Source organism: Eublepharis macularius, chromosome 19 (assembly GCF_028583425.1).
Source record: "Eublepharis macularius isolate TG4126 chromosome 19, MPM_Emac_v1.0, whole genome shotgun sequence".
In the NCBI taxonomy this organism is placed as follows: Eukaryota; Metazoa; Chordata; class Lepidosauria; order Squamata; family Eublepharidae; genus Eublepharis; species Eublepharis macularius.
Window position 1 is genome coordinate 18,924,973 of NC_072808.1, and position 25,898 is coordinate 18,950,870.

Here is a 25,898-nt window from a genome sequence, read left to right on the forward strand (position 1 = left end):
CTTGTCTTTTTGGCCATCCATGGTATCTGCAAAGCTCTCCACCAGCACCACATTTCAAATGAATTCAAATGAAATTTAAAGGGGGAGAATGTCCAAAGAGACCATCACCTTCCCCCCCCTTCCCCACCCATGTACATGATGGCTACTGTTTCCTTGTACCATTTATTTGTTTCACTGAGGCTGGCGAAAAAGCTCTTTCTGGTGAATAAGTAACAAACAGACACATCACCCCCCCCCACCCAACTGCATGGCCCAGGAGACAACTGACGGGTGCGAAAGATGCCGCTCAGTGACTCTCCAAGGCCACACTCAGCTTTTAGGGAGTACCCTTTAGAATGCCAGGCCTCCCAGGTACAGCCAAGTGTACTCCTATGGGGCAATTCCACAACATCCTCTTTGAGCATCAACACATCAAATGACGTTGGCAAGTGATCAAGTCCAACCAGCACAACGAGAGCATAAGCTCTGAGCCAGTGTGGTATAATGGTTAAAATGCTGGACGAGGAACTGAGAGGCCCAGGTTCAAATCCCCGCTCTGCCCTGGAAGCTTGCTGGGTGACCTTGGGCAAGCTGCATACCTCAGCCTAACCTACCTGGCAGGGTTGTTGTACGGATAAAATGGAGGAGAGGAGAATAATGTAAATGGCTTTAGATTCCCGTTGGGGAGAATGGCGTGGTAGGGACAAAGTAGATAGTAATACATACGTGGCCCTCAGCGACTTGGAAGGATTTCACCCCTTGCCTATGGAACTAAGCAGAGGAAAAACAGCACTGCAAAGCAGAGGGGCAGGTAAAGACTGGGCTACAAACTGGGCTTTGCAGGAGGAACACAGCCAACCAGTCCTATTTGAGGAGAGCAGGAGCTCAAATCTCTGCCTCCATACCATCTCTGGGCAGCAACTTCTACACACGGAGTGGAGGAACTTGTGTATATGTAGCAGAATTCTGAATAGGCTGCATTCTTCTGAGCTATCCTTAGTTCATGACCACTGCAATAGATGAACATGGCTAACCCTCTGGAGCTAATAAAATCGGTGTGGAAGCTGGACGACAACCAGCTGATTGGATGCTGGAAGGCTTGGCAGAGGCAAGCTGGGGATGAGAAGCAGTGACTAGTGGGGACGTGTAAGGATTGGCTACCGAGCCCTCATTCAGTCGAAGGAACAGGAGGCAAGATGACAGCACAGTTAGGGGGAGGGGGGGGGGGAAGACAGCTTCCAAAAGCAAGGTGTTGGGTTTTGTGGGTTTTTTTGCTTAATTTATTACTGTTTGAAATCCAGTGACACGGACACAGTTGCCGCTGCCCCCTTCTCCTCACCTGGCGGGCAGGTGGCCATTCAACCTGTTCCATAAAATACAGTACTAGGAGTGGACTGCTACACACATGCACCCACAGGTTAAAACTACAGTGATTCAATACTGCAACTGAAAATAGTACTGCCATAAAAAGAAAATATATATATATATATATATATATATATATATCAAGTGTTCCCCAATTCATAATTTTTTTTTAAAACAGTTAATGCTGTTACAAATGCTACTGATGTAAGGACAAGGCAAGACACAAACGTCCTACATCTTCACTGCAGTATAAATATGGAAGAGTTTTATACAATTTTACCCACATCTGACACTACGTTTCTTGCTACCCGTTGCAGCTAAAGGGGCGCAGACCAAGGCGTCAGGTCTGCGCGCTGGGAATGTTGCTTAATCGTCTTCGGTGCCGCTTCCTGAGCGATCCTGAGAAAAAAACCCAGATTATTTTGTTACTGCGTTTCTTAACTTGCCCTTTTCCCAGAAGAAAGGGGAGCGTGCGTGTAACGTGACTCCTCCCCAACTTCCACTATAATCCTAACCACCACCCTACAAGTCAAGTTGTGCTGAGAAAGGGTGACTGGCCTGTGGTGATCCCAGGCTGCTTCATGGATGAGCAGAGATTGGAAAACGGGTGCCAGGGGCCCTACCCCACGGCCTGCCCCCACCCCTCCGCTCTTCAGTGGGCCTTTTCTGATTACAACACAAACCCGCCCTGTTCTCCAGGCCCTGGAGTCGGTTAGAAGCACACAGCTTGCCCAGGAATGAAATCCTGCATTCACCTCCTCTTGTTCCTCTTCGCTGTCATCATCGCTGACGACCGGCTTGGCCCGGGAGCCACGGCTCGTGCGCCTGCGGCCCTTCATCCGGTCTTGTGCTTTCTCCTTCCTGCCCAGTTTGATCTTCACTTTAACAGAACGAGCTGGAGGAAAATGCGAAAACTGAACGTGAGCACGTGCACTGGAGGGTGACCTCTCAATTCTTTCTCCTTGTGCAGCAGAACCCCGGTGGAGCAGGACCAGGGCTTTCACCTTCAGACACATGGAAGAGGAGAGCACAATGCCACCGCTCTGCACGTTGGTCAAAAAGCCTTGCTCTCCTTTGCTCTACATCGTCAAAGGGCTTCCTCATATAGCACCCACCTCCCCAACTTTCAGGAGCCCAAGTTAAGGATCTGCCTCTCCGCCCTAAATGCCCTATTCTTGATTTTCCTTAAGGAAAATAATCTTTTTCCCTCCCAATCAAGAACTGTGGAAGCGGAAGCAGGGTGAGGTTCCCCCACCTGCTTTGTCCAGACAGCACATGCTTAACGTCAGCTTGGAAAATGCCCTAGTTCCCTCTTTCAGACATTTTGCAAAGGCAATTGCTCATCTTGCTCACACACGCACACACACACACATCTGCTTCACATCAAAAGTTTAGGAGAGGCTGCAGGCAGAAGGCGACTCACACTCGGATTCAGATCCTTCCTCTTCTCCTTCCTCCTCCTCTTCGCTCTCCTCACCTTCGCTGTCTTCCTCTTTTTCGATTTTCTGCCTTACACTGGTGAAGACAGATTGCAACACGATCGAGTCCTCATAAATCTGGAGGGAACCACACAAGGAAACAAGACACAAACAACATTCAGGCACAAAGGACAAATGTTGCAAATTGGTTCCCAAGCCGTTATGGTTCTTTTGACTCCCTTTAAAGAGACATCTATTCATGTTTGATTACACCCATTTATTTATTTTGTCTTCATTTATACCGTGTTTTTTCTCTCCAAGGAGGACCCAAAGCAGATTACATCCTCCTCCTCTCCTCCATTACATCCCCATAACAACCCTGTGAGGTAGGCTGGGATGAGAGTGTGTGACTGGCCTAAGGGCACCCAGTAAGCTTCTAGGACAAAGTGAGGATTTTAATCCGCCGATCCTAGTATAACGCTCTAACCACGACACCACACTGGCATTTATACAGAGAGTATTTTGGAATGTTCAAAACTCTTCCTCTACATTCTAAGACTGCAGTTCTTGCAACAAGAGGTGAGTGGGGGCTGTTACTGACAACAGCCTGTCGGTCTGTCTATCCTGCCCGCCTGCCCGCCTAACAACTCTGCCCATGCACACTAGAATTGTAAGAACTAACACTAGAACAATCTGGAACCTCAGTTTTCAATGGAATCCACAGGACCAGTTGCCGCTGCCCCCTTCCAGCAGAAAGAGCCCAGGATGAAGATGCAACCATGGAGACTGAGAGACGCCTACAGGCCTTTTACAGGAGGGAGGAAAGCCAGTCCCAAGCTTTGTTTCTGGCACTACTGGGAGGCAAGTATCTTACCAAAGAGCCCTCAAGGTTGAACGTTTGTGCGTTTTGACACAGGAGCATGACATCCTTCTCTAGATCATTCAGGCTACGGTACTTGTGGTTCCGGATACGTTCCTGTAAAAAGGAAAAGAGGGGGGGGGCAAAAGGGTAAGATTCTGCTCTGTGCGGTGACTGGCCAACACCATTTCTAGATGCTCGGCTTTTATCTCCTCTGATCCTGGCTGTCCACACCCTGATGGATAGCCACCACTCCACCACTTGGCAAGTGAGAACGAGGTGAAAAGCTTAAAAGTCACAGTGGATGAAAAAAGGATCTCTAAAACAGAACTGTAAAAGAGGAGTGGAAATGCAGAAACAAAGCAGGGCCAACCCCACCTTGTTCTTAGCTCCAGTAAAACTGAGCCACGAGAATGTTTCCTGAGGGAGGCAGTCCTTGAGAATGAGTCTACAAAAGAGTTGCCAGCCCAAAAGATTTCTACCAGGCCACCTTTCCATATATGCCTGTGCCAATTACATGTGGCATGTTGAAACCCTGAATGAAAGCAACAGACGCGTTCCAAATGACAAATACTTTCCCTGCAGGTAATTCTCTTGCCACCACTGGTGGGTGACTAACAAAATAAAGGGCCTAAGCTTTAAGCCATGAAAAAAAAAATCTGCCTCTGCTCTTTTTGAAAAAGATTTAGAACAGCAGCTGCATTTTTATTATATTGCAATCATTTTTAAAATATTAATGTACGCTCCCTTGACTGAGGAATTGCACAATTTTACAGCTGATGATGAGGAACCAGAAATTGTGAAAGATTTTCTATTTTTTTGGCTCAATCATCAACAAATGGGAGACGGCAACCATGAAACTGGAAGGAGACTGAGACGTGGAAGGACAACCATGAAGGAACTAGAAAAGATCCTTAAGAATAAGGATGCATCAAGATCAAGATAATTCATCCTTTGGGATTCCCCATTATGGACGTGGATGTGAAAGTTGGACAATGAGGAAAGGTGACAGGAGGAAAATGGATTCATTTGAAATGTGGTGCTGGAGGAGAATTTTGCAGATACTATGGATGGCCAAAAAGACAAATAAGCGGGTTCTAGAAGAAATCAAGCCTGAATTCTCCCTAGAAGCTAAAATGACAAAACTGAGGCGATCATACTTTGGTCACGTAATGACTGGAAAAGACAATAATGCTAGGAAAAGTTGAAGGCAGTCGAAAAAGAGGAAGACCCAACATGAGATGGACTGAAGCTGCGGCCTCCGGTTTGTAAGACCTTAGCGAGTCTGTTAGTGATAGAACAATTTGAAGATCATTAATTCACAGGGTCGCCATAAGTCGAAAGTGATTTGATGGCACATAACACACATGCTTCCTTGAACTTTGGATAAGGCAAGATATAAATCTTTAAAATTAAATTAGTTAGTTAATCAAAATATTAAAAGAAGCTCCCATTCATTACTTCACAGCCCCTCTCGAGTATTATCATCACACACTGCAGGAGAGAAAAGAAGTTTAAAGAATAACAGCTTGCCTAAGACTACTTAGCATGGTAAGAGGGAGAGAATCTGAACCCAGGGCTTCTAAATTCACACCCCTAGTCTCCTAGCATTATGTTATACTTGGCATTCAAGAGCGAGATTCTTCAAAGTGCTGGGTCTATTCCAGGTTCAAAGGGTCAGGACAAGAATCTAGAATAGCACAGCAATGATGACACGGGAGGAGGACAGGAGCAGTTTGCCACAAAGCTTCTCACCTAGGAGAATCTGTTAGTAGTCCCAGGTGAGCCGTCAACTGCATGACTGCTGTAACAAGATGAACCTGGGTGCCAACCCTGGGGACGAACAACAAGACCTGCAGTCGCCTGCTTCACCGCTGACTGTGACTGAATTATGGAAAGATCAGGAGGGCAAAGTAGCCAGAAGCCAGGTTGCTGTAAGCATTTTTCATCGGTTATAAAAAGAGTTACCTTTATTTTCTTGAAATCCACTGGCTTGCGAATGAGCTCATAGTACTCCGGAAGCTCCTTACGAGAAGGAAGTTGGATGAAGACTTCGCTAAGCTGCCGTCCACTGCTGCTACAAGACAAGAGAAGGGAAGAGGGTGAAAAAACAAGAAGCCGCTCTCTGAACACAGAGAACACTTGGACTGTGCTGATCTGTTTGCTCCAGTGATCCAACAGCTAAATGTGATGGGAGACACCACTTACAAATAGGAAACTGTTCTGCACTTAATATTAAGACCCCTTAAGAAGAGACCGTACAGTATCTGGCCAACCCAACAGACCGGCTGAATAACTTGGTGTTAGCTGATGCATGTCAATGGGAACAAGAGACTGCTGCATTCAGTGATTCAGAAATGGCTCTGCCTACCCCCACCAGAAGGAAAGTCGGTGCCTGTGGGTCAAGTGTGAGGAACAGGTTTTGTTATTGCCCGGTTTCAACACGTGGGGGGAAAACCTCAAGGTAAAGATAAGCAGGGAAGAGAGGAACAGAAGACACATATGGCAAGTAGCCTGCAGCGACTACAGCCAGCAAACAGAGGAGAATCACAACAGCCCAGACAAGTCGTACCACATGAAGGCAAATATACTTAATAATTGATACTGACTGTACTTAATCAGTATGTTTTGTATTTTATTTTCCTGACTGCTCAGATCCTGATGATTACATGGCACTATAATGGACTAATGAATAAGCCTCTTTGCTCGCTGTACCCAGCCTAGCCACCGTAATTGGAAAGCGACCTGCCCCTTTCCTTGAAGGGCACTGTGCCAGCAGTGATTCTCTGGTTTCATTACCTGTCCTTGTATTTAATCACAGCATCCACGATCTTCTTCATTTTCTTGGTGAGGTTGGGTGGGTTGGGCGAGAGCTTCTCAGCGGGAGGCCTGCCTCGCTTCTTCTGCTTTTTGCTGTCGTCGTCTTTGTCTCGGCTGCGAGTGCTGGTAGTGGGGGTGGAGGAGCCGACATCCACGTCGCGCTTACGCTTGCGGGAGGATTTCTTCTGGCGCACCTCCTCCTCTATCTCCTCCAGGGTCCCCTCCTCAATGGCCTACAGACAAGAGCAGCACAGTCAGCCAGGTAAAATGAACAGCAGGCATGAAGAGACCACGCTGCGGGATACGTACCACGAACATTCACACAAGCTCGCACAATCTGCTGCTGCTGCAAGGAATGGGGGATGCCTGGACGAAGTGCTCCCCGAGGACATGATTTCCCAGATTAACCGGTTAAGGAACACGGAAGGTTGCAGCTCTTTGGATGGGAAAGGAAAGCTGGTTCTCTTACCTAAGAGCTTTCTTCTTGTGTTAAACAGGGCCAGCAGGCAGGGACTCTGTAGAAATAGTGCAGAGCTGGGTGTAGGGATGCCCCCTCCTGCCGGCTCAGTTGCAAATTCTTCCAAAGCTGCAAAGAGATCTGTGGCCACTAAGCACCAGCAAACGGTAAATATTAATGCTTCAGATTAAACAACAGGGGGAGGAATAGAGGCAAGTGAACTTCAGGCCATGTATAACAGAAGAAGGAAACCTCACAAGTAAAACTGCCCAACTTTCCTTTTTCTTTAATCATACATGGCTACAGGCTCTCACTTACTCAGTCTACAGGTTGCTATTCTGGCACCATTAGCAAATTAGAAAGGGGTTCATAGACCACCAGACAACAGGCGTCTAATCAATCCTGTTCACACTTTGTCCATTCTGTGCCATCAATGTGCCATCTCTACCTATGACCACAAAAAGCTTACAAAAGGTAGTGATGCCAACACAGGAAAGGCAAACGGGGGAGGAGGGGGGAGGAGACAAGGGTGGTCTGATCTGAGAATGGTTAGGGACCCAAGACACAGAGGTCCAATCCCCTTCTCTTCCCAGAGCCCAAGGCACATGAGTGCTGCCCCCATGTATTAACCTAAACCCCAGGAGTTTGTGAGTGTGAGTTGAAAAAACCTGTGCGAGTGTGTGATAACTAACTTGCGTGCAGGATTGGAAGCATGACTTCTGATTCCCAGGTGGCCATTTCAAAATTTTAGTCACCCCAAGTTGTATAGCACTCTGATTTCTTAGTGCCAACATTACATTTCTACAACCTTGGTCACCCCAGATATTTGCAATATTCCGAGTCCTGCTTCTGTGTGTCACATCCTGACCTTCAAAGCATTTCAGACATCACAGACTGTTTTGTCTTCTCTCTCTAGTATGGCTGAGACTAGGGCAAGATGGACAAATAATTAGTGTCCTTTATAAAAAGCTGTGCATTCAGTTAAATGAGGAAAGACTACTCCTCTGCTTTTGAAAAATGCAGAGCTTTACTATAGTGCATTTGGTGCTCTGTATCTTCTTTAGGGTACAAAAAGAGTGACGTACAAGTCTAATCTGTTCCAAAATGTCTCCAACATGAACTTTCTGAATTGAATTTTAGACCTGTTGGATACATCTGTGTATAATTGGAGGGAACAAATAAAATCAATTTATCTTTTGATGAGACGATGAACTTTTGGTAGACTTACTACTGTTGTGGCCATGATTTCTTAGGCTTTCTAGGCCTCGGAAGATTTCCAGATTGACCACTGCTTATGACAGATTTCCTTCGCCTTCCATGTTCTACAGCCTAGTAAACTTTGGATTTCTGAAGAACAGATATCTGTGTAGCCTCTGAGGTCAACATGCCTGTTAGTGAGAGACAACCTTGCTCCAGCTATGTTCTACCACAAAATGTAAATCATGGAATGTTTTGAGAACATTTACTGATTCCTGATTACAAAAGAATGAACTAGAGTTCTGAGAGGCAGACAGCCTAAACTGATGCCAAAGGGACTGCTCTGACTTAACCATGCTTGTTCATGCTGTTCCATAGCCTGTTATTTTACTTTATTTTGTTTTTATAATAAGATCATGAAAAAAGATGCACTGTTTTAAGGTCTCATTATTTTCCAGGAGGAGAATAATCTTTCAAAAGATTCTCCCCCTTTTGATGGTGGATACAAGCTGGCTAGTCCAGGTAGCTGGGTGGCTAATCTGTTTTGCCAACTGTCCTAATACCAGACATGCCAGGTCTTCCCAAAAGGAGGTCCGGGACATCTGCGTACCAACATCAGTGAAGGCTATCATATGCCCCTTCAAAGCTTCCAATTTTAAATGCTGGAAAGTGAGCTACACTAGGAAATTCAGAACGACATCAGTTGGGTAGACTTCATATTCAATTAATTCTTATGCAGTTTTGAAAATTAGGAGATTGCACTCTGATGGTGGGACTGTGATGCTAACCCGATCCCAGGCTAGCTAAACAGGCTCAGCTATGGTTACTACTTGGAGGAGACACCACAAAGAAGCCCAAGGTTGCTACACAGAGACTGGAAATGGCAAATCACCTCTGCTCACCTCAACCCCATGAGAGGTCACCATAAGTTGGTTACAACTTGATGGCACCTTACACACAGTGGGGCTGTGATCACAGTATGGTGCCTAGAGAAGCTCTGCCGACTTGCCCTACATTTGAACTCTGCAATGAAGATGCTTATGTGGTCCTGCTGGTAAAGGACCGCCACCTACTCATCTCTGGTTAATCCAGTGGAGAGCTTCATGTTGTGAGAAGCAATCTTGGGGGCTGTAGGCGGCAGCAAAGTATTCTGGGGTCTAGACATCTGCCAGAGAATGCGGATTCCTAAAGCCAGCACAAGACTGAGCGAATTCAGATGTGAACAAATTGCCATTTGTCCAAGAGATGAGAACACCTCTGAAATCCTTGGGCTCACGTGCTCCCTTTCCTGCTCACATCACCTCCTCATGCACAAAGCTAAAGACTTCCTGAATTGCGAAGGCTTCAGTCTAAGAGAAACTTTTGTGATTGTCCGAATTCAATTGTCTAGTAGAACCACCAGCGGACAGAGCAGCTTCTGGATTATTACCCATCAAACAAACAGCAGGGAAATTCAGAGAGAGAGAGTTGCTGAGAAGTGGTCCAGTCACTGGAATGCTACACCACAAACAGCACTGAAATTCAACGTTCAAGACAAAGCTACAGACATGGAGACATCTGTTGCCATAACTACTCTTTGAACAAAGCTTCTGCGCTATTCCCATTAAACTGCGGGTTGCCTTTGATAGAGAGAGGGGCTATAACAAATACCCGTTTCTCTGCACACCAGTAGATTGAATACAGATGCTTCACAGCATGCTGAAATACACGCCTTGACCTAATAGTCCCCTCCTGGACACAGGCTATGAAACGAGCAGAACACCTTTTGAACAAACCAGTTGTGAGCAGGTGTACAGCTTCAGTGACCAGCAAACAGTCCACCTATGTGAATAAATCTTTCTATTTATGATTAGGGCAGAATGTAGAAAGAACATTTTCCCTGTGGAAACAGGTACTTAGCGTGGGGGATAAAAGGATGAGCCAGCAAGGAGCATTCCATGTGATGATAAAAAGGCTGAAGGACTGGTATCCTAAATCTAAGGTTGTGCCCGGATCAGTGGTTCCCAACCTTTTGGACAGGGTGACCTGCCAGTTAAAATGTATTTGGTACAGTCACCCAATCAGGGACAGCCCGAAGTTTTATAGTGGCATAGGTGAAGTATAGTCCTGACCTGGATAGCCCAGGTGAGCCTGATTTCATCAGATCTCAGAAGCTAAGCAGGGTCAGCCTTAGTAATTGGATGGGAGACCTCCAATGACGACCAGAGTTGCAGAGGCAGGAAATGGCAAATGACTTCTGTTAGTCTCGTGCCATGAAAACCTCACCAGGGGTCGCCATAAGTCAGTTATGACTTGAGGGTACTCTCCACCACCACAGGTGAAGTATGACTTTGGCGTCCATCTAGTCCAGCACTGTATTTTCTACAGTGTTTTTGAGAAACCAATGAACACCACATCCTACTATGAACCCCAGGGAAGTGTCATCCCAAAGTACAAAGTTGCATATGAGGGTTATATCCCAGCCTATTCCTCTTCTCCATTACCCCCTCTACTCCCCTTTAAGATGCTAAGAAACCTTTAGTAACCATCTGGACACATTTTACTTGATTCTTTATCAATGAACATGCATATGCAGTGAAGAAAAAAATACCAATTAACTTATGATATGGAAGATAATGTGTCCAGGGGTCAGGTCTTAGTTTCTAAAATATAGGTCAAACCCTTGCCACAAATTAAGCACTGGTTCTTACAGGAAAATACCTGTGTATACCTGTACAGCTGCCAGATGGCATCCCACCTCCTCTGTTCACTGCTCCAAAAGGTGGGGAAAGTGAGAATGCAAGAAGCTGGCATGGAGGAGGAGAGAAAGAGAGCAATGCAAAGGGCAGGGGTGGCCATTTGAGGGGCTGGCCTGTGACCCACTTTCAGAGGCTTTGTGACCCACTTCTGAGTCCCAACCCATAGGTTGGGAAACACTGGCTGAGACAGCTTCTGGGTTGATGTAAAAGTGTTGCCTGTGTAGATCATTATGCCAAAGAGTGTTCTCAGCAAACTGGTACAGAGTCTCACATCATCTTGATTTACCCCCACCACATGTGGGGCACCCAGCTTTGTGGGGCTGGTCATGATGTTGATGAAATGCGAATGCATGCTCCTCCACGTGTTTGCTCCAATGCAGGGTGAGGCCAGGCTCTTTCCCAATAGGCATGGGCCGCCCAGCCCTCACCTTCCCTTTGCTCACTTCCTTCCCTTATCCTTACTTAGCCTTTCCTAGCATGTGGATCGCTTGCTATTGTTCAATGGGAAATACCAGAAACTGGACTTGAGCCTCAGGGCATGCTCTGCTGAGCCACAACCCCCTTTCCAAAGTGCCTATTTCAAGATATACCGTCACTGCCGATTGGAACTTGAGCCTAGAGCTGCAAGAGAGGCAACTGTGCATGTCTCCATCGCACTGGTGCCGTTCTAAGGAAGTGCTGCATTGTGCTGAGTCAGCATCTTCCCAGCATCTGATGCAAGGCTTTTGATAGCATTGGCCTTCTCTGATGGGCTCAAGGAAACATCATAGAAACACAGAGCTGGAAGAGATCCCAAGGGTCATCTAGTCCAGCCCCCTGCACAATGCAGAAAATTCACAGTTCCCCCCCCTGCCCCCCACCCAGTGACTCCTGCTCTACACGCAAAGGAAGGCAAAAAACCCTCCAAGGATCCCTGGCCAATCTGGCTGGGAGGAAAATTTTTTCCTAAACTCATCCTTTCACGTACTCCCTCTCTTTATCTGTGTACATTCATATTAAGTAGGAGAATCATCATAGCTGTCAGATGACCATCTAGCCTCTTCTTAAATACCTCCACCACCTCCTGAGGAAGCCTGTTCCACTGAGGAACTGCTCTAACTTATCAAGTTCTTTCTAATGTTTAGCCAAAAACTCTTTTGATTTAATTTTAACCCATTGTTTCTGGTCCAATCTGCTGGGTAAAAGTAAACAACTCTAGTCCATCCTCTATGGGACAGCCCGTCAAATACTTGAAGAGGGCTATCATATCACCTCTCAGTCGCCAACTTTCCAAGCTAAACACGCCCAGCTCCTTCAACCTTTCTTCACAAGACTTGGTCTCCAGACCCCTCACCATCTTTGTTGCCTTGCCTTCCCTGGTCACGCTCCAGCTTATCAACATCCTTCTTAGACTGTAGTGCTCTAAACTGTACACAATAGTCCCAAGTGAGGTCTAACCAGAGCAGAGTAAAGCAGCATCATTACTTCGTGTGATCTGGACACTATTTCTGTTGATATTGCCTAAAATCACAGTTGCCTTTTCAGTTACAGCATCACACTGCTGACTCTCGTTGAGCGTACGGTTTACTAAGACCCCTAGATCCTTTTCACTTGTACTACTGCCAAGACGGGTCTCTCCCATCCTAAAACTATGCCTTTGATTTTTCCTACCTAAATGCAGAACTTTAAATTTATCTCCGCCGATACTCATTTGTTGGTTTTAGCCCAACTTTCCAGCCTGTCAAGATCACCTTGAATCTTGATCCTGTTTCTACTGTATTTGCTGCCCCTCCCAATTTAGTACCAACCGCAAATTTAATGAGCATCCCCTCTGTTACTTCATCCAAGTCATTTATAAAGATGTTGAACAACACAGGGCTCAGGACAGATCCCTGAGGTATTCTACTTGTCACTCCTCTCCATTACGTGGATTTTTTGAGGTCTATGGAGATCAAGAACTCTCTTGGAGATGGGACAGCAAAGGATCTTGAAGCATCTTCTTTGAGAAAGCAGTTGTCCGTTATGAGTTCTCCACTCTTCTTTGGAACCAGGAAAAGAGAAGTTCACTCAAAAAATACGGCATGTCTCTGGCATATTGAACTGCTATGAGCTTGGACAATGGAACAAACAGGCAAAGATTATTTCCTACCTTGCTCTTCCAGAATCTCAATGGCTGCATTTGCCTGGTTTCCCAAGAACAAAAAGGGAGTGAATCTGAAGCTTCTTCCTGAGGGGACAGCAGGGAATCCTGCCAAGAGGGTAGGCTCTTCTTCTTATCACCAACAAGTTGCTTTGACATTTCACACTGAAACCTGGGACACTGCTCCCTATTATGAAGGTCTTTGTCTGAAGCTGGACTGGGGCCTTGCAACCAGAGAAGTAGTTGCAACAGATTCTGAACCAAACAAGAAATTATTTACAGAGTATGAGATCAGCGCAAAAAAGTTTGGATGGATGTGACAGCACTCCTGGACAATTCTGACATCCTCAAGGCAACAAGGGCTTCTCTAATGGTAGAAATGGAAGCAGAAGCCACCTTAGCAGCTACAGATTCGATGGATAAAAAGTACATCCATCTTTCTGTCCCTGAGGTCCAGAGGCCACATGCCCCCCCTCAAGCAGGTAGCAAGTCCAAAAATAAACAGAGGAGGCTCCATATTCTTCAGGTAACACGAACAACCGAGTGGAACAAACTCATCTTGTCCTGCTCTGAGGGAAACAGAATGGGAAGGAGGACCTCTGATTCATGGCGAGATCATCCAGCTCTTGGCCTTCATTCATAGTCTTCACTACTAGCTCCAAAAGGCTGATCTTAAGCTCTGCTGCTGAATTCTTGGGCTCGGGTCATCACCCGTTCCTTTCGAACCAAAAAGAGCCTCACTCTTAGCCTGGTTGCTGCTACACAGGAAAGGCATTCCCATCTTGTTAAGGCAAAAGACCAGAGCGAACCAATCCTGCACTCTATTCTACTGCACCACAGAGGTGGCAGACCAAGAAGGAAGGGTGGGGCTTCCTAGCTCAGGACGCGCCCTCCCCTCCCTAAATCTGCCTCCTACTGGTCAGAGAGAGAGAGAGAGAGAGAGAGCTCCCAGTGTCCAGACCCTGCCCGGCAACAAGCAGGACGAAGTGTTTTTTGGGACAGACAAGTCATGGGTAGGCTCAGCTGCACAGCAAGCAGGCTTTCTGCATCTGAAAAGGTTTGGTATCTGTCAAGGAGATCAACTGTTATTTAATTTTAGTAATCTAGTACAACACAGCTGCATTTACCAATACCCAACAGAAGTTTTGTATGGTGGAGTGGATTAGGAAAGCCCACTTATTTTACATGTGCAAAACAATGATCTAGGTTTAATAAACTCATTTTAGTTCTAGTGAAGGGTTTAAAAGAAAGTGCTGTTACCAAACTGGAGGCTCGCGCGCTCCGTCTCAGTGGACCATCAAAACTTCTGAAACTGGGTATTTTCTGACATTCAGACACACAGACGACACAGACACAGGTAGAAGTAAAATTTTAGAAAATCATTGGAGAACGATGCTGTACCATGTATACCTTGAGCCACTGCTTCTCAGTAAGCGAGTCACTATAGTCCACTTCCTTTCGGTGACGAGAGCCTCGCCCAAACATTTTCTCTTCCTCTTCCTCGCACGTGAGCCTCTCCACTTCAGCATCATCTTTAATGATCCAGGAGGGCAATTCATCCTCCTCCATCAGACGAGGCTTTCGCTTTGGATTGCGGGCTTCTTCTCGCCTGCGATCCAGGTCCATGCGCTGAAAAGGGAAGAGCCTGGGGTGAAGGCTTCAAGCAACATGATGCTGGACACACCGAAGCATTTCCGAGGCCTGAAGTGACTTCACTTTATCAAAACATCTAAGTCTTCTGCAGCTGCACATCAGCACTAAGAAACACAGAAGTCACCAGGGCACGGGAGACAAAAGCTGGGGCAAAGGAAGGGCACAATCATAGATAACAAAAGGAAGTTTGGAACTGCAAGCTCTAACAGCTAGTTGGAAGACTGGCAAGTTCCAAAAGCATGGAGCGTGGAGGGGAGATCTTCAGACCACTGCCATAGAATCATAAAGTTGGAAGGGGCCATACAGACCATCTAGTCCAACCCCCTGCCCAGTGCAGGATCAGCCTAAAGCATCTCTGACTCAGCCTAAAGCATCTCTGACTCAGCCTAAAGCATCTCTGCCATGACACACTGTAGACCTTTAGGGGGTAACTGCACAAAGAAGGAGCTTTGTATACAAAAGAAGGCTTCTGAGACAGTCGTCTACGGGATGGAGGTTGGCTGCAATCCTGAATATGGATGAAATTAATTCGCAATGAAATGAACAAGATTTACTTCCAAGTTAATCAGCTTACGAAGATGAGTGCAATGTAAACATTTGTACAGAAACATACGGAAAGTATGTCAGCCGTCCTTCCACAGCTCTGAGGTCAACCAGAGCAGAGACAAACATGCAGGCATCCACATACCAGCACCATCTTGGAGTCATTAGCTTGATCTAAATATCCAGGTACACGCACCTATACTGAACATGGGGAACAGTTTCTGTTAACGCTGCCAGGTCCAGCTACCATGTCTGCTTTCCTCCAGAGACAGAAGCAAGAGAAGGCTGGGGAATGAAAAAGTCTACCTCCCTTTCACTGTCATAATTTCCTCTTTTCTAATAGCCCCCAGTAATGATGGCTTGTGGCTACTGGAGTTGTCCGTGGACTAAAGGCGAAGGGACTCATTTCTGCCTACCTCCAAAAGCCTGCAGAAAGGAGCTCATGGTTATGTAGAAGAGACCGCTCCTTTCTTTGTGCATCTTTTCTGTTGGCATCAAAAAAGATGCAGGAGAAAGATGTCTGGCAACTAGCCAGGCAGTAGCACTGAGGAACTGGTTCTAGTTGCAAATTCAAACTGGATTTTTGAATTGGACAAGATATTAAATAAATAAAAGCAGACAAAGAGTCTGCTGGTAAACTGAGCTTTCTAGTCTTAGGAGGGTGGCCACATTGGTCTGCAGTGGGACAGTATGATTTAAGTCCCATCTCATCTTAAAAGAGCAACAAGATTTTCAAGGTATATGCTTTTTGATATCTGAAGAAGGGAGCTTTGACTTTTGAAAGCTGACACCTGAAAATCGTGCTTGTCTTCAAGGTGTCAATGGACTCGAATCCCGCTTTCTAGTCTTGTTGCTCTTCTAGTTTACGCTCAGAGCGTCTCATTCAAAAAACACCCCTCGTCACCAAGTCAGGCCCCAGCTACTGGCCTCCATGTCTCCCTTATATGCACTCCAGGACATCACAGAACTCCACGCAAACCTTTCTTAATAGCACTATGTCAATTGCGCAAAAGAACCTAGCGTGTTTATACTGAGGCGGTGACATTGCTCCCATGGGGGTGGGGGCTCTTACAGCACTCTAACAAGCTAGCTGAACGAATCCGAAAGTCTTGCTGATAAAAGCAAGGGGCAAAGCGACTGGGCAACCCTTTAGCCTGCGCACACTCACTTCCTCTCTCCCCCTCCCACTTTCTGGGAATATCCCTCTTGCTCCGACCCTGAATCATACCACACCTTTATTTAACCCCTCTTGAGATTAGGATGCTCTCTCTTGGCTGTACACCTTAACATGGGGGTTGAGTGAATCAGTGGAGCTGAGAGCAATGCCACTCAAGGCGGAATGGTCAAAGCTGAGACACCAGACTAAGAGGCACCCACCCTCTTCAGGAATCAAGTCACATCAGCAGCAGAGAAGTGACGGTTCTCACGGTGACGGGGGCATAGGAAAAGTAGCTACTGGGCAGCAGCAGCAGTGGAAGGTGACACCAGCAGAGGATCTTTCAAAGACAACAGCCATGACACTACAGCTAACACTGGTCATCTGATCACCTCATGCCTCAAAAAAAGTATGATGAGACAACTCAAAATAAAAGAATATATAGTGCTGCAAGACAGGCGACCCAGGTTGGAAGGCACTCTATTAGCTTTGATAGGACATTTTGGAGGTCATTAATTCATAGAGTCACCCTGACCTGGATAGCCCAGGTGAGCCTGATCTCGTCAGATCTCAGAAGCTAAGCAGGGTCAGCCTTGGTTAGTAATTGGACGGGAGACCTCCAAGGAAGACCAGGGTTGCAGAGGCAGGCAATGGCAAACCACCTCTGTTAGTCTCTTGCCATGAAAACCCCGCCAGGGGTCGCCAGAAGTCAGCTATGACTTGAGGGTACTCTCCACCGCCACCAATTCATAGAGTCACCTTAAGTTGGAAGTGACTTGATGGCATATAGTACCCACACAACAGTAGGCTGAACAATGGTAAAGAGAGCCAGTCTGCTGGAAAAGTAGTAGGAAGTCAGCCTCACCATAAAAAGATCAAACTCCTCCTCGTGTCTGGCAATCATCTGGTTTACTGTCTCATCATCAGGAACTTCATCTTCTTCCTGAAAGATTTCATAACCCCCTCCTTTAGTTTTTATCCATTTATCTCTATATTTATATACACCCATATTTAGATATGATCTGGTGTCTGAGGTGCTTGGAGCTTTACACTGGATGCAGTTTACAGTTTTGTGACTGGTTTGGCTACTCGTGTGAAAATAAGCTGGGTGGTCTCAGTCCATTCTCTAGTGGACAGGTCCTCCACGTGGCAGAAGTTCACCATCCGGGCTGAAAGGCTTACACAGAGAGGCTAAGGACTGGACTGGACGGGCACAGCGACTGAATTACCCCTCTCACCTTTAAAGGTGGCTCCTCCGAGTCGGAGTTGAGGCACAGGGTTGAGGCAGTATGGGAAAAGCTTGCGCTGCCACTGCCGCTGCCCGTGCTGTATCTGGTCTGTGGATAGATAGAGGACTTCAGTCTCCAGGGCTGCCAAACCAGCACCTTTCACTGACACTCAAATTTACTCCCTCGGATGTTGACAAGGATTCATGCCATTTCCTTCCAGCCCACAGTCCCTTGGCCTCAGGGGGGTCACATAGAGCCGAAAAAATAGGCAACATATTCATCAGCCATGCGCTAGAGTAAAAAAGTAAGACCTCTGCCTCTCTCACCTCATCTTGCTCCTCGTGCTCCAAAATAGCCTGGAGGAAAGCTCTTCTCTCGTGACTGGAGGATTTCTGGTCAAACATGCCCGCCTGGATAACCTTCTGGTCTACATTCAGCTTGTACTTGGCCGCAGCCAGAATCTTCTCCTCCACACTGTTCACAGTACAGAGGCGCAGCACACGCACTTCGTTCTGCTGCCCAATGCGATGTGCTCGGTCCTGTGCCTGCAAGTCCTGGAAAGAGAATGCTCTCACCGTTCACAGAAAGATCTAGAGTCCCTCAGACACTTGTCTTTTGCTTTTGAGCATGGTGTACCGCAGGGGTCCATTTTGAGCCTATGGGCATATCTGGAAATCTAGCACAGTAGTGGTGGGTGCAGCAATAAAATGGCTGCCACAGGAGGCCGAGCCAGCCACAAAACGGCCGCTACGGCTTACCTTCGGTCACACAGTGAAGATCCTTGTGCCGTGGAAGCAGCTTCTACCAAAGCAATGTTTTAAAAACGTTACACAGTTAATCAGATCTCCCATGGCCAATCCGAAGCCATGCTTGGCAAAAGCCCCACCCACTTTCTAAAAACTCTTGGTGGACACCAGGAAAGATGCTGGCGGGCACCACGTGGGGGGACCCCTGACATATCGAAAGAATTCAACCCACAATATTTCGGTGCATTGATACACCTATACCCTCCTCTCTGTTTGAGTTAGATTATTTCAAAACGGCAAGGTGTTTATTGGTGTGGAGCTTTGATATGGCGATCCATTCCATTCCCCTGAACTTCAGGGGATCTGAAGGAAGGGAAAGGGGGGCAGAGATTTGTTTCAAACCTTATGCCCTGCAACCTATCTACCTCAATGCCATGGGGGCAGGGGGGAGACACCTTTTATCTCTCTGTTATAACTGCCATTACATCGACTGTATGTTAATAAGCCTTAGAAAACAGTTTCAACTCTACTTTTAAAGATTAAAAACTGTACTTCTCCCTCAATGGTAAAATGGGGGAATTTTGAACTATATTTTTTTCTTTTGGAATGAGTTAAATGCTTTTAAGACAAGCTTTGGTTCACTTATTTATTTGTGTCATTTACAGTCCGCTTTTCTCATGGAGACTCAAGGCGGATTACACAGTGTGAGATTACTGCAGTCGGTATCAAGGACATTTCCATAAACAATGCCATAGGGTTAATAAATACACGTTTACAAAGACAGAGCATTAGCAAAAATTCAATTCAGAGTTGAAGAAAATCTGAAACAGAACATAAGCAATTCTAGGGCTGACATTAGACAACATGAAGTACAGGCAGGAGCACATATTTAAAGCAACAAATAGTATGTAAGGCAAAATAGTAAAAAGTCCAGTAGCACCTTTAAGACTAACCAACTGTACTGAGGCATAAGCTTTCGAGAACCACAGTTCTCTTCATCAGTTGCTGATGCAAGGCAACATAGTGTTGAAGTCTATGGTCCCTAACTCATTAGCGAAGCATCTGAGAAAGTATAGCATGAAAATGTATATGTTAGATAATTCTGATGTATACTGTACACGCAACACAACTTGTTTTCAAAAAATGTTTATTATATACACATGAATTAATTTAGCAATACTTAATGATGTGTTTGATGATAATGAATTATTAAAGAGTCTAGTGTTTTAATTTCAATATTATGAAGTTTAATTTGATATACTAATATGCTGGTAGACATACCTAGAGTGTGTTTCTGTCTACATAATACACCATTTTTTCTTTTAAAAAATTTATAGCAAGTTCATCTTTTATTTTTTCCTTCTACTTAGATGGCAAAAATTAGGATATATATGCTAAGGTGGCACAGTGTATAGCAAGTTACAGCTCTCCCTCTCAAGTACCGGGTACATTTGATATTGGGCTCTATTTTTAAATCCCTTATGTATGCCAATTAGTAAACTTTTATATGCTTACTAATTATAATCGATGCATTTTAGCAAGTTGGTAATGGAACAAATTAAGTTTATGTTTGTTTGGAAAAAAGATATTGCAAATGTGTCCATTATCCCGATTTTCTGTTTTTCCCTGACAGGTTTTTTTTTTTTTTAAAATAGCCTCAACATTTCTGGAAATTTTACATCTCCAGTGTCTGATACCAATAACAAGGACACAGAGGCACATGGGTAAACAAAGAGTGGGCACCCACCACGGTTTAGTGCTACAATTAAAAAGAAAACTCAATTTAAGGAAATCAGAATTTACATGAGATTAAAGGATAAAATACAGTAAACTGAAAATGGCAAAAAACCCGCAAAATATAAGTTTTCTGCTGTCTCAAGTTCTTAGGGGCAAGAAGATGCAAACTTCCCTAGATCAGAGGAATACAAAATACGTTTTTAAAAGCAAATGGAAGAAAAGATTGCAAACTAGTAAATTACATGAAGGTATGCAATCCAGGTTTTAAAATCTGGTACAGATGTAGAAACTGGTGATGACTGAGAATATGTATTTTACGGACTATACAGCAGCACAGGCTGCTAGTGAGGCAGCGATGGAGGGTGCACTGGGGCTTTTGAAAAGAGGCAGGCTTTGGACCAATACTGCCTTTCCCACTGGCTATGTTATATTTGTACCATATGACTATACAGAATGTCCCCTTTGAATCATGCTTTTAAAAAAATATTCACAGTCTAGTTTCAAATGCCATCTTTCGGTTTCAGTACACAGCAGGACTTCAGTCTCAGTTATCAATTTAATATCAGCAACATACTGTGAAAAGCTGACCAGAACTATCAGAGGCAATTTATGTTTTGCCAAATGACTTTAGGGGATGAGGGGATTATTTGGATTATTTTCCATCTCAAGGGCCAACACCATGGAAGGCACAAATCAATGAGCAAGCAGAAGGTGCCCAATGTAAGACGAAAGGAAGAAGAAGTCCTATTAGTGGGTCATCAATTCCCATTTTAGATTCTGATCGTGGCATGCCAAAATTCTAGATGCTGTAACTCCAACCAGCCCATTTACAAGTTTCATAATTCAGGACTCTGTCTGCCACTGGCTAAATTAGAACAATACGCAGAGGAACTTTTCTTGTATTAATTCAACAGGTAAGTCAATTGCACTAGGGTATTTTAGCAGTACCCCCCCCCCATTCCAAGTGCACTTATGTGCTTCAAAATTCTTCTCTCTCAATCCCAGTTATGCATTTATTACCTGGTGAGGATTCCAGTCACTGTCAAAAATGATCACAGTATCCGCCGACTGCAGATTGAGTCCCAGCCCTCCAGCTCGGGTGCTCAGCAAAAAAATAAAATATTCAGAACCTGGCTCATTGAAGGTTTTCAGCAGCATGCCGCGATCTTCAGCTTTAGTGGTCCCTTTAAGAATCCAGAGGAGAGAGGATTTTTCTCTCTGCTACAAAATATTTCATTTGAATGCACTCATCAGTCCAGAGCTCTGGAAAAGCACAGGACCCTTCCACAAGGGGCAAAAAGTCAAACGGAGTAGAGATGCAGCCACACTCCAAAATCATGACATCTGCAGATCAACTGAGGTATATTTGCTCTTAATGACATTAAAAGAGACATTAATTTACAAATCTAGGAACAGTGAGATGGTTTAGATTAACAGGTATCTGAAGGTATTTTCAGTAAAACAAAAAGATTTGAGTCCAGTAGCACTTTGAAGACCACTAAGATTTTCAGGATATGAGCTTTCAAGAGTCAAAGCTGAAGAAGGGAGCTCTAACGCTTGAAGCTTATAACCCTGGAAATCTTGTTCAACTTTTAAGGTGCTACTGGACTTCAATCAAGTGGCCTGAAAGTAAAAGAGAGAGGTGTTGATATCGCTGCTCTCTCCCAAACCTGACTCCCTTGCCTTCCAAACTCCAAGTCCAGGGATAAAAAGGAAATGAGGTGGCACTAGAAGCGACAGCAAAAACCCACTGTCCTGTTTCTCTCAGCTGTCACTCTTTAACCAAGCTGCTGAGACACGCTCTTGTTCTCTCTGTTGTGGTGTGGTTGTTGCTTCTCTGTTACTGAGGCGCCATAACAGCAAGGTCTACAAATTGCAACCCCTTGGGAAGGTGGACTGTGTAACAGGCTCCCGCTTCAACATCACTGACCATGTAGGAGAGCAGCACTGCTGTAGGAGCTGGTTGTGTGATCTCAAGCTTGCAACCTGAACCTATTACGACAGTACGTATAAATCATTCCTAAGCAAATGGCATAAAGGAAGTTTCTTCCTCACACAGCGTACCACGAACATCTTTAGGGGGAGCTGGCCCATACTGTGTCTAGCAGCAGAGAAATGTGTCTGGCCAACAATGAAGATCACATTCAGCAGATTCTGGTTGTATGGTTCTTGGATGACTATACCACTTCAGTCAACTGATGGGGGCTATTTGTTTTAACAGTGCTCTTCAGTGATGCGGGGCAGGAAGTTTTCTAGTGCTTTATTTTTCCATGGAAAATTCCCCATTTCTACAGATCCATGGTTTCCAAAAGCCGGACATCCATGAAAGAATGCCACGGCCAATACAATATTAGCCAAGAAAAGGCTGCAACAATGTTAAGGCTCGGGAAGAAAAAAAGAAGCAAGGTGCAATGGACCAATTGTTTAATTTTAATTACAGATCCCAATGCAGTTCACTTAGTCAGGGAAGCCGTAAGCTAGCAAGCTCTCCAAATTCCCAGATGCCCTGCTAAAGCTACAAGCAAAACGCATTTGGATTTATAATTATAAATGAAATAATTCTCCCATTTCCCCTTGCTTCTTTTTCTCTTCCTGGACAACTGCAATATTACGCAAATCTGGTAGTTTCAAAGTTATAATGAATGTTTTTTCAGAAATCGTTTGATAGGATTCATGCATATTTTTATTCATTTGTAAACGGGAGGAGGGGGAATAAAATCTCAAATTCAAATAAAAGTTATGAATTCAGTTATTTGGCTGTGCTGGTCAAACCAAACCCAACATTAAAATTCCAAGTTATATGTCTCCTCTACATGCTGGAAGGGAAATCATAAGCACCAATCTGATACTGAACTAGCAAGCTAAAATTCTGTTCAGACAACCATGTTCACAGCACGTCATGAATAGTTCTTTGGGTGTGCTGGAATTAGTTTATTTAATGCAGAAATGTAAGAGAAATAAATGTTACAGCAAGGGTCCCCAACTTGCTTGAGTCTGTGGGCACATTTGGAACTCTGACACAGGTTGATAACTACAAACACAAAATGGCTGCTATAGGAGGTGAAGCCAACCATAAAATATCAGGGAGTGATGTTATGTTTCATCTAGATAGCGGCACTTCACATTGCAGACAGGAGTTCCGTTTAAAGGGATGCCTTTTAAATTAATATATTGTTTACAATATTTTCCTGCATATACACAAAGTAAGTATACATATTGAACTAGCTAAGAAATCCTTATCTGGCAGTATCAGTCTAGAGTTTGCAAAAATCTAATGCATTTATGCAAAAGAAAAGAGGAAAAATGCTTCTCCTGTGTGTCCCCCCCCCCATACTTTATACAAGCCCAGCCATTTTCAACCTGTATTATTTCTTGTAACATCAACAGTTGGTGCTGAAGGGCTGGTGAGAGCTCATTGCACAGGTAAGAGAGTAAGAGAGGCTAAGTAAGAGGCAGAGACTCTCTCTTGGTAAGAGATTCTGGCCAGATGTTGATAAGAACATAAATGACTTTTGAAGAGTGAACCACAATTTGATGTAGTAATGTTATTATCTACTTCCGCTTGAAAAATATATTCAAATTGTAAAGTTCTGATGACTTCAATAAAAGTTTGAGTTAGATGCATTAAGCACGTCAGATTCATGTAGGGGGTACTCACTAGGCAATAACGGGGGGGGGAGGTGCAAACGGCAGAATGAAAGGGCCAAGAAACACAAATTGTACAGAGTGAGATATAATTATGTAAACTTCCAGTGCAGTCAAGTGAAGTATACAGACCACAATAGCAGCAACTGGTGATAACAAGCTCTCCCTAGTTACACCTATGAATTACTCAGAAATCTCTGGTCTCTGTTAAACTCATTTGGAGATGGTATCAAACGTTGATGAATTCTAATTCAGGAGCCTCGTGCTGAATCATGATAACGGCTAATTTTCTATTGCCCGGTTTGCTATTTTGAAATTTTAAAGTGAAATTACAAGGCAGGCGCTTTGTGCAGTCTTCAGTGAGAAGCAGCGTGCGTTTTATGCTCCCATGGCTGAGTGCTTTGGCATCACCCAGCACCATGCTTAAAATTAGGCCACAGACCAGCAGAAGCGCTTCACTGTCTCATGTGGATCCAAGGCAGACTGTTCATCTCCCTACAAACATCTGCAACCTTACAGTCACCTGGGCCTGAGCATCTACTTCTATCCCTACTTTCTGTAGAAGACCAGAGGCCTGAGGGAGACTGAGAGTCTTTCTACACTAGACGCCTCGGCACATGTTCGTCAAGTGTAGGGAGACACAATGTCAGCTGGGAAGCATAGTTTAAAAAGGCAGAGTCGGCAGAGATAGTTCCTCAGAGGGTTTGTTAATTGCATCTTTACCTCCCGGAAGGCTCTGTCAATTTCACTTCTCCAGTCTAAAACTGTGGGGGATCGCAACCGGAGGGCAGCGAGGAATGGAAATCGGCTAGAGTTGCCTTCCAGAGCATGGCTTGGACCGGGAGAGGTTATTATGGGCTGAAGTTTCCCTTCTGGCATTTCATACCCCCTTCACACAGTGTATAGTAAAGTCTTTGCCCTGCCACTGGCTCTGTCTTTTTAAACTATCCTTCCCTTCTAACATTGCATCTCCCAACATGTGTTCTTCATGTGTCAGATGTCTCATGTAGAGAGACTCTTCATATGAATGCTTACCGAGGAGGAGAATGGCCTTGCCAGGACGGCAGACACTGAGCACGCAGCAGGCCCAGTCAGGGTGAAAGCTCCTATAGGGTAGCTCTGCATGCACACAGTGCCGAGACCACTTCTGACTCAACCAGAGCAAACTAGCACTTTCTGTGTCTCGCCCTCCTCATATGGTTCCCCACACAGCACAATTGTATTGAGAGAGATTTGATGGGCTGACTTTGAAGAAGCACCTCCCCCACGTCTGAGCAGCTACCATATTATACCAGCGTCAGCGGAAAACTCACCATCTAGCCTGAGGTATTTGAAGCCGCGGTAAGCAAAATAGTCCTCCATTATGGTCATGAGAGAGGTCATCTGACAGAACAGCAGCACCTTGTGGTTGGTGGCTCGTAATTTGGGCAAAATCCGGTCCAGGAGCTCAAATTTGCCAGAAGCACGATACAAGTCAAGCCTGGGTTGCGCACAAAGAGGAAAAACAGAAGAAAACTGCATTCCTCTAGCACAGGTTTTAAAACTTTTTCTATTCATCTGACCTGCTGAATAAAGGTATGCCTACGCTGTGCATGGGAGGGTTGTGGCACTTAGCCTCTACCCTGCAGCCAGCTTTGACGGGTCTCTATGTCTGAGAGTGAACCCCTGAAGCAGAGCACATACCCGAGAGAGGTCTGCAGCAACAGGCAGGCTCTCTCTCAGGGAAGCTTGTCTGCCATTACTGACGGTTGCCCACGTTCTGTTTCCAGCACCGATGCTGTTGGAACCTCGCAAACGAGGCACGGCAGCCCCAGCCCTCCAGTCACCCCAGTCTGGTTCTCGGAGAGGACATGTTACGGATCCAGACTACTGAATACACTCTGGGAATGCAGGCCAAGCTTGCCGAGACTTTGGAGTGGTCACTTACCCTTGCACGATCCCACCAGTGAAGCCTAAGTGCTCAGAAAAGGATTCCTGCAACAAAAGGCGAGAAAACCAGCATGAGGAGGCAGAGCACAGGTGCAGGGAGGGCTTTCTCTAAGAGAAAGTGTACAACACTTGGAATGATGGATAACAGTGAACGTTTGAACAGGAGGGAGTCCTCTCTACACAGCTCTGGGCAATTAATGTGGTGGCTATTTTACCCCTTTAAAATTAAAAATGTGTTAACAAAGTTAAATGTTCTGGACGGGTGTTTGTGCAAGGGACGAATATTCGCAGGCAAACAAGAGGAAAAA

General features: G+C 45.2%; 1 protein-coding gene across 1 annotated transcript in view; it reads right to left on the reverse strand.

The window, feature by feature from the left end:
* Nucleotides 1–305: 305 nt before the first annotated feature.
* The window catches only part of SMARCA4 (SWI/SNF related, matrix associated, actin dependent regulator of chromatin, subfamily a, member 4), a 92,663-nt gene continuing 67,070 nt past the window's right edge, over nucleotides 306–25,898 (reverse strand). Inside the window, exons 24-36 of the mRNA XM_055003183.1 lie at nucleotides 25,589–25,635; nucleotides 24,975–25,141; nucleotides 21,037–21,200; nucleotides 17,860–18,087; nucleotides 17,543–17,641; nucleotides 17,170–17,247; nucleotides 14,354–14,581; nucleotides 6,421–6,674; nucleotides 5,590–5,698; nucleotides 3,637–3,738; nucleotides 2,768–2,900; nucleotides 2,100–2,239; nucleotides 306–1,743 (exon numbers count right to left, since the gene is read on the reverse strand). Of these exons, the coding sequence (XP_054859158.1) occupies nucleotides 1,711–1,743; nucleotides 2,100–2,239; nucleotides 2,768–2,900; nucleotides 3,637–3,738; nucleotides 5,590–5,698; nucleotides 6,421–6,674; nucleotides 14,354–14,581; nucleotides 17,170–17,247; nucleotides 17,543–17,641; nucleotides 17,860–18,087; nucleotides 21,037–21,200; nucleotides 24,975–25,141; nucleotides 25,589–25,635 (1,782 nt within the window). The 3' untranslated portion in view covers nucleotides 306–1,710. The remainder of the gene's footprint in view (nucleotides 1,744–2,099; nucleotides 2,240–2,767; nucleotides 2,901–3,636; nucleotides 3,739–5,589; nucleotides 5,699–6,420; nucleotides 6,675–14,353; nucleotides 14,582–17,169; nucleotides 17,248–17,542; nucleotides 17,642–17,859; nucleotides 18,088–21,036; nucleotides 21,201–24,974; nucleotides 25,142–25,588; nucleotides 25,636–25,898) is intronic.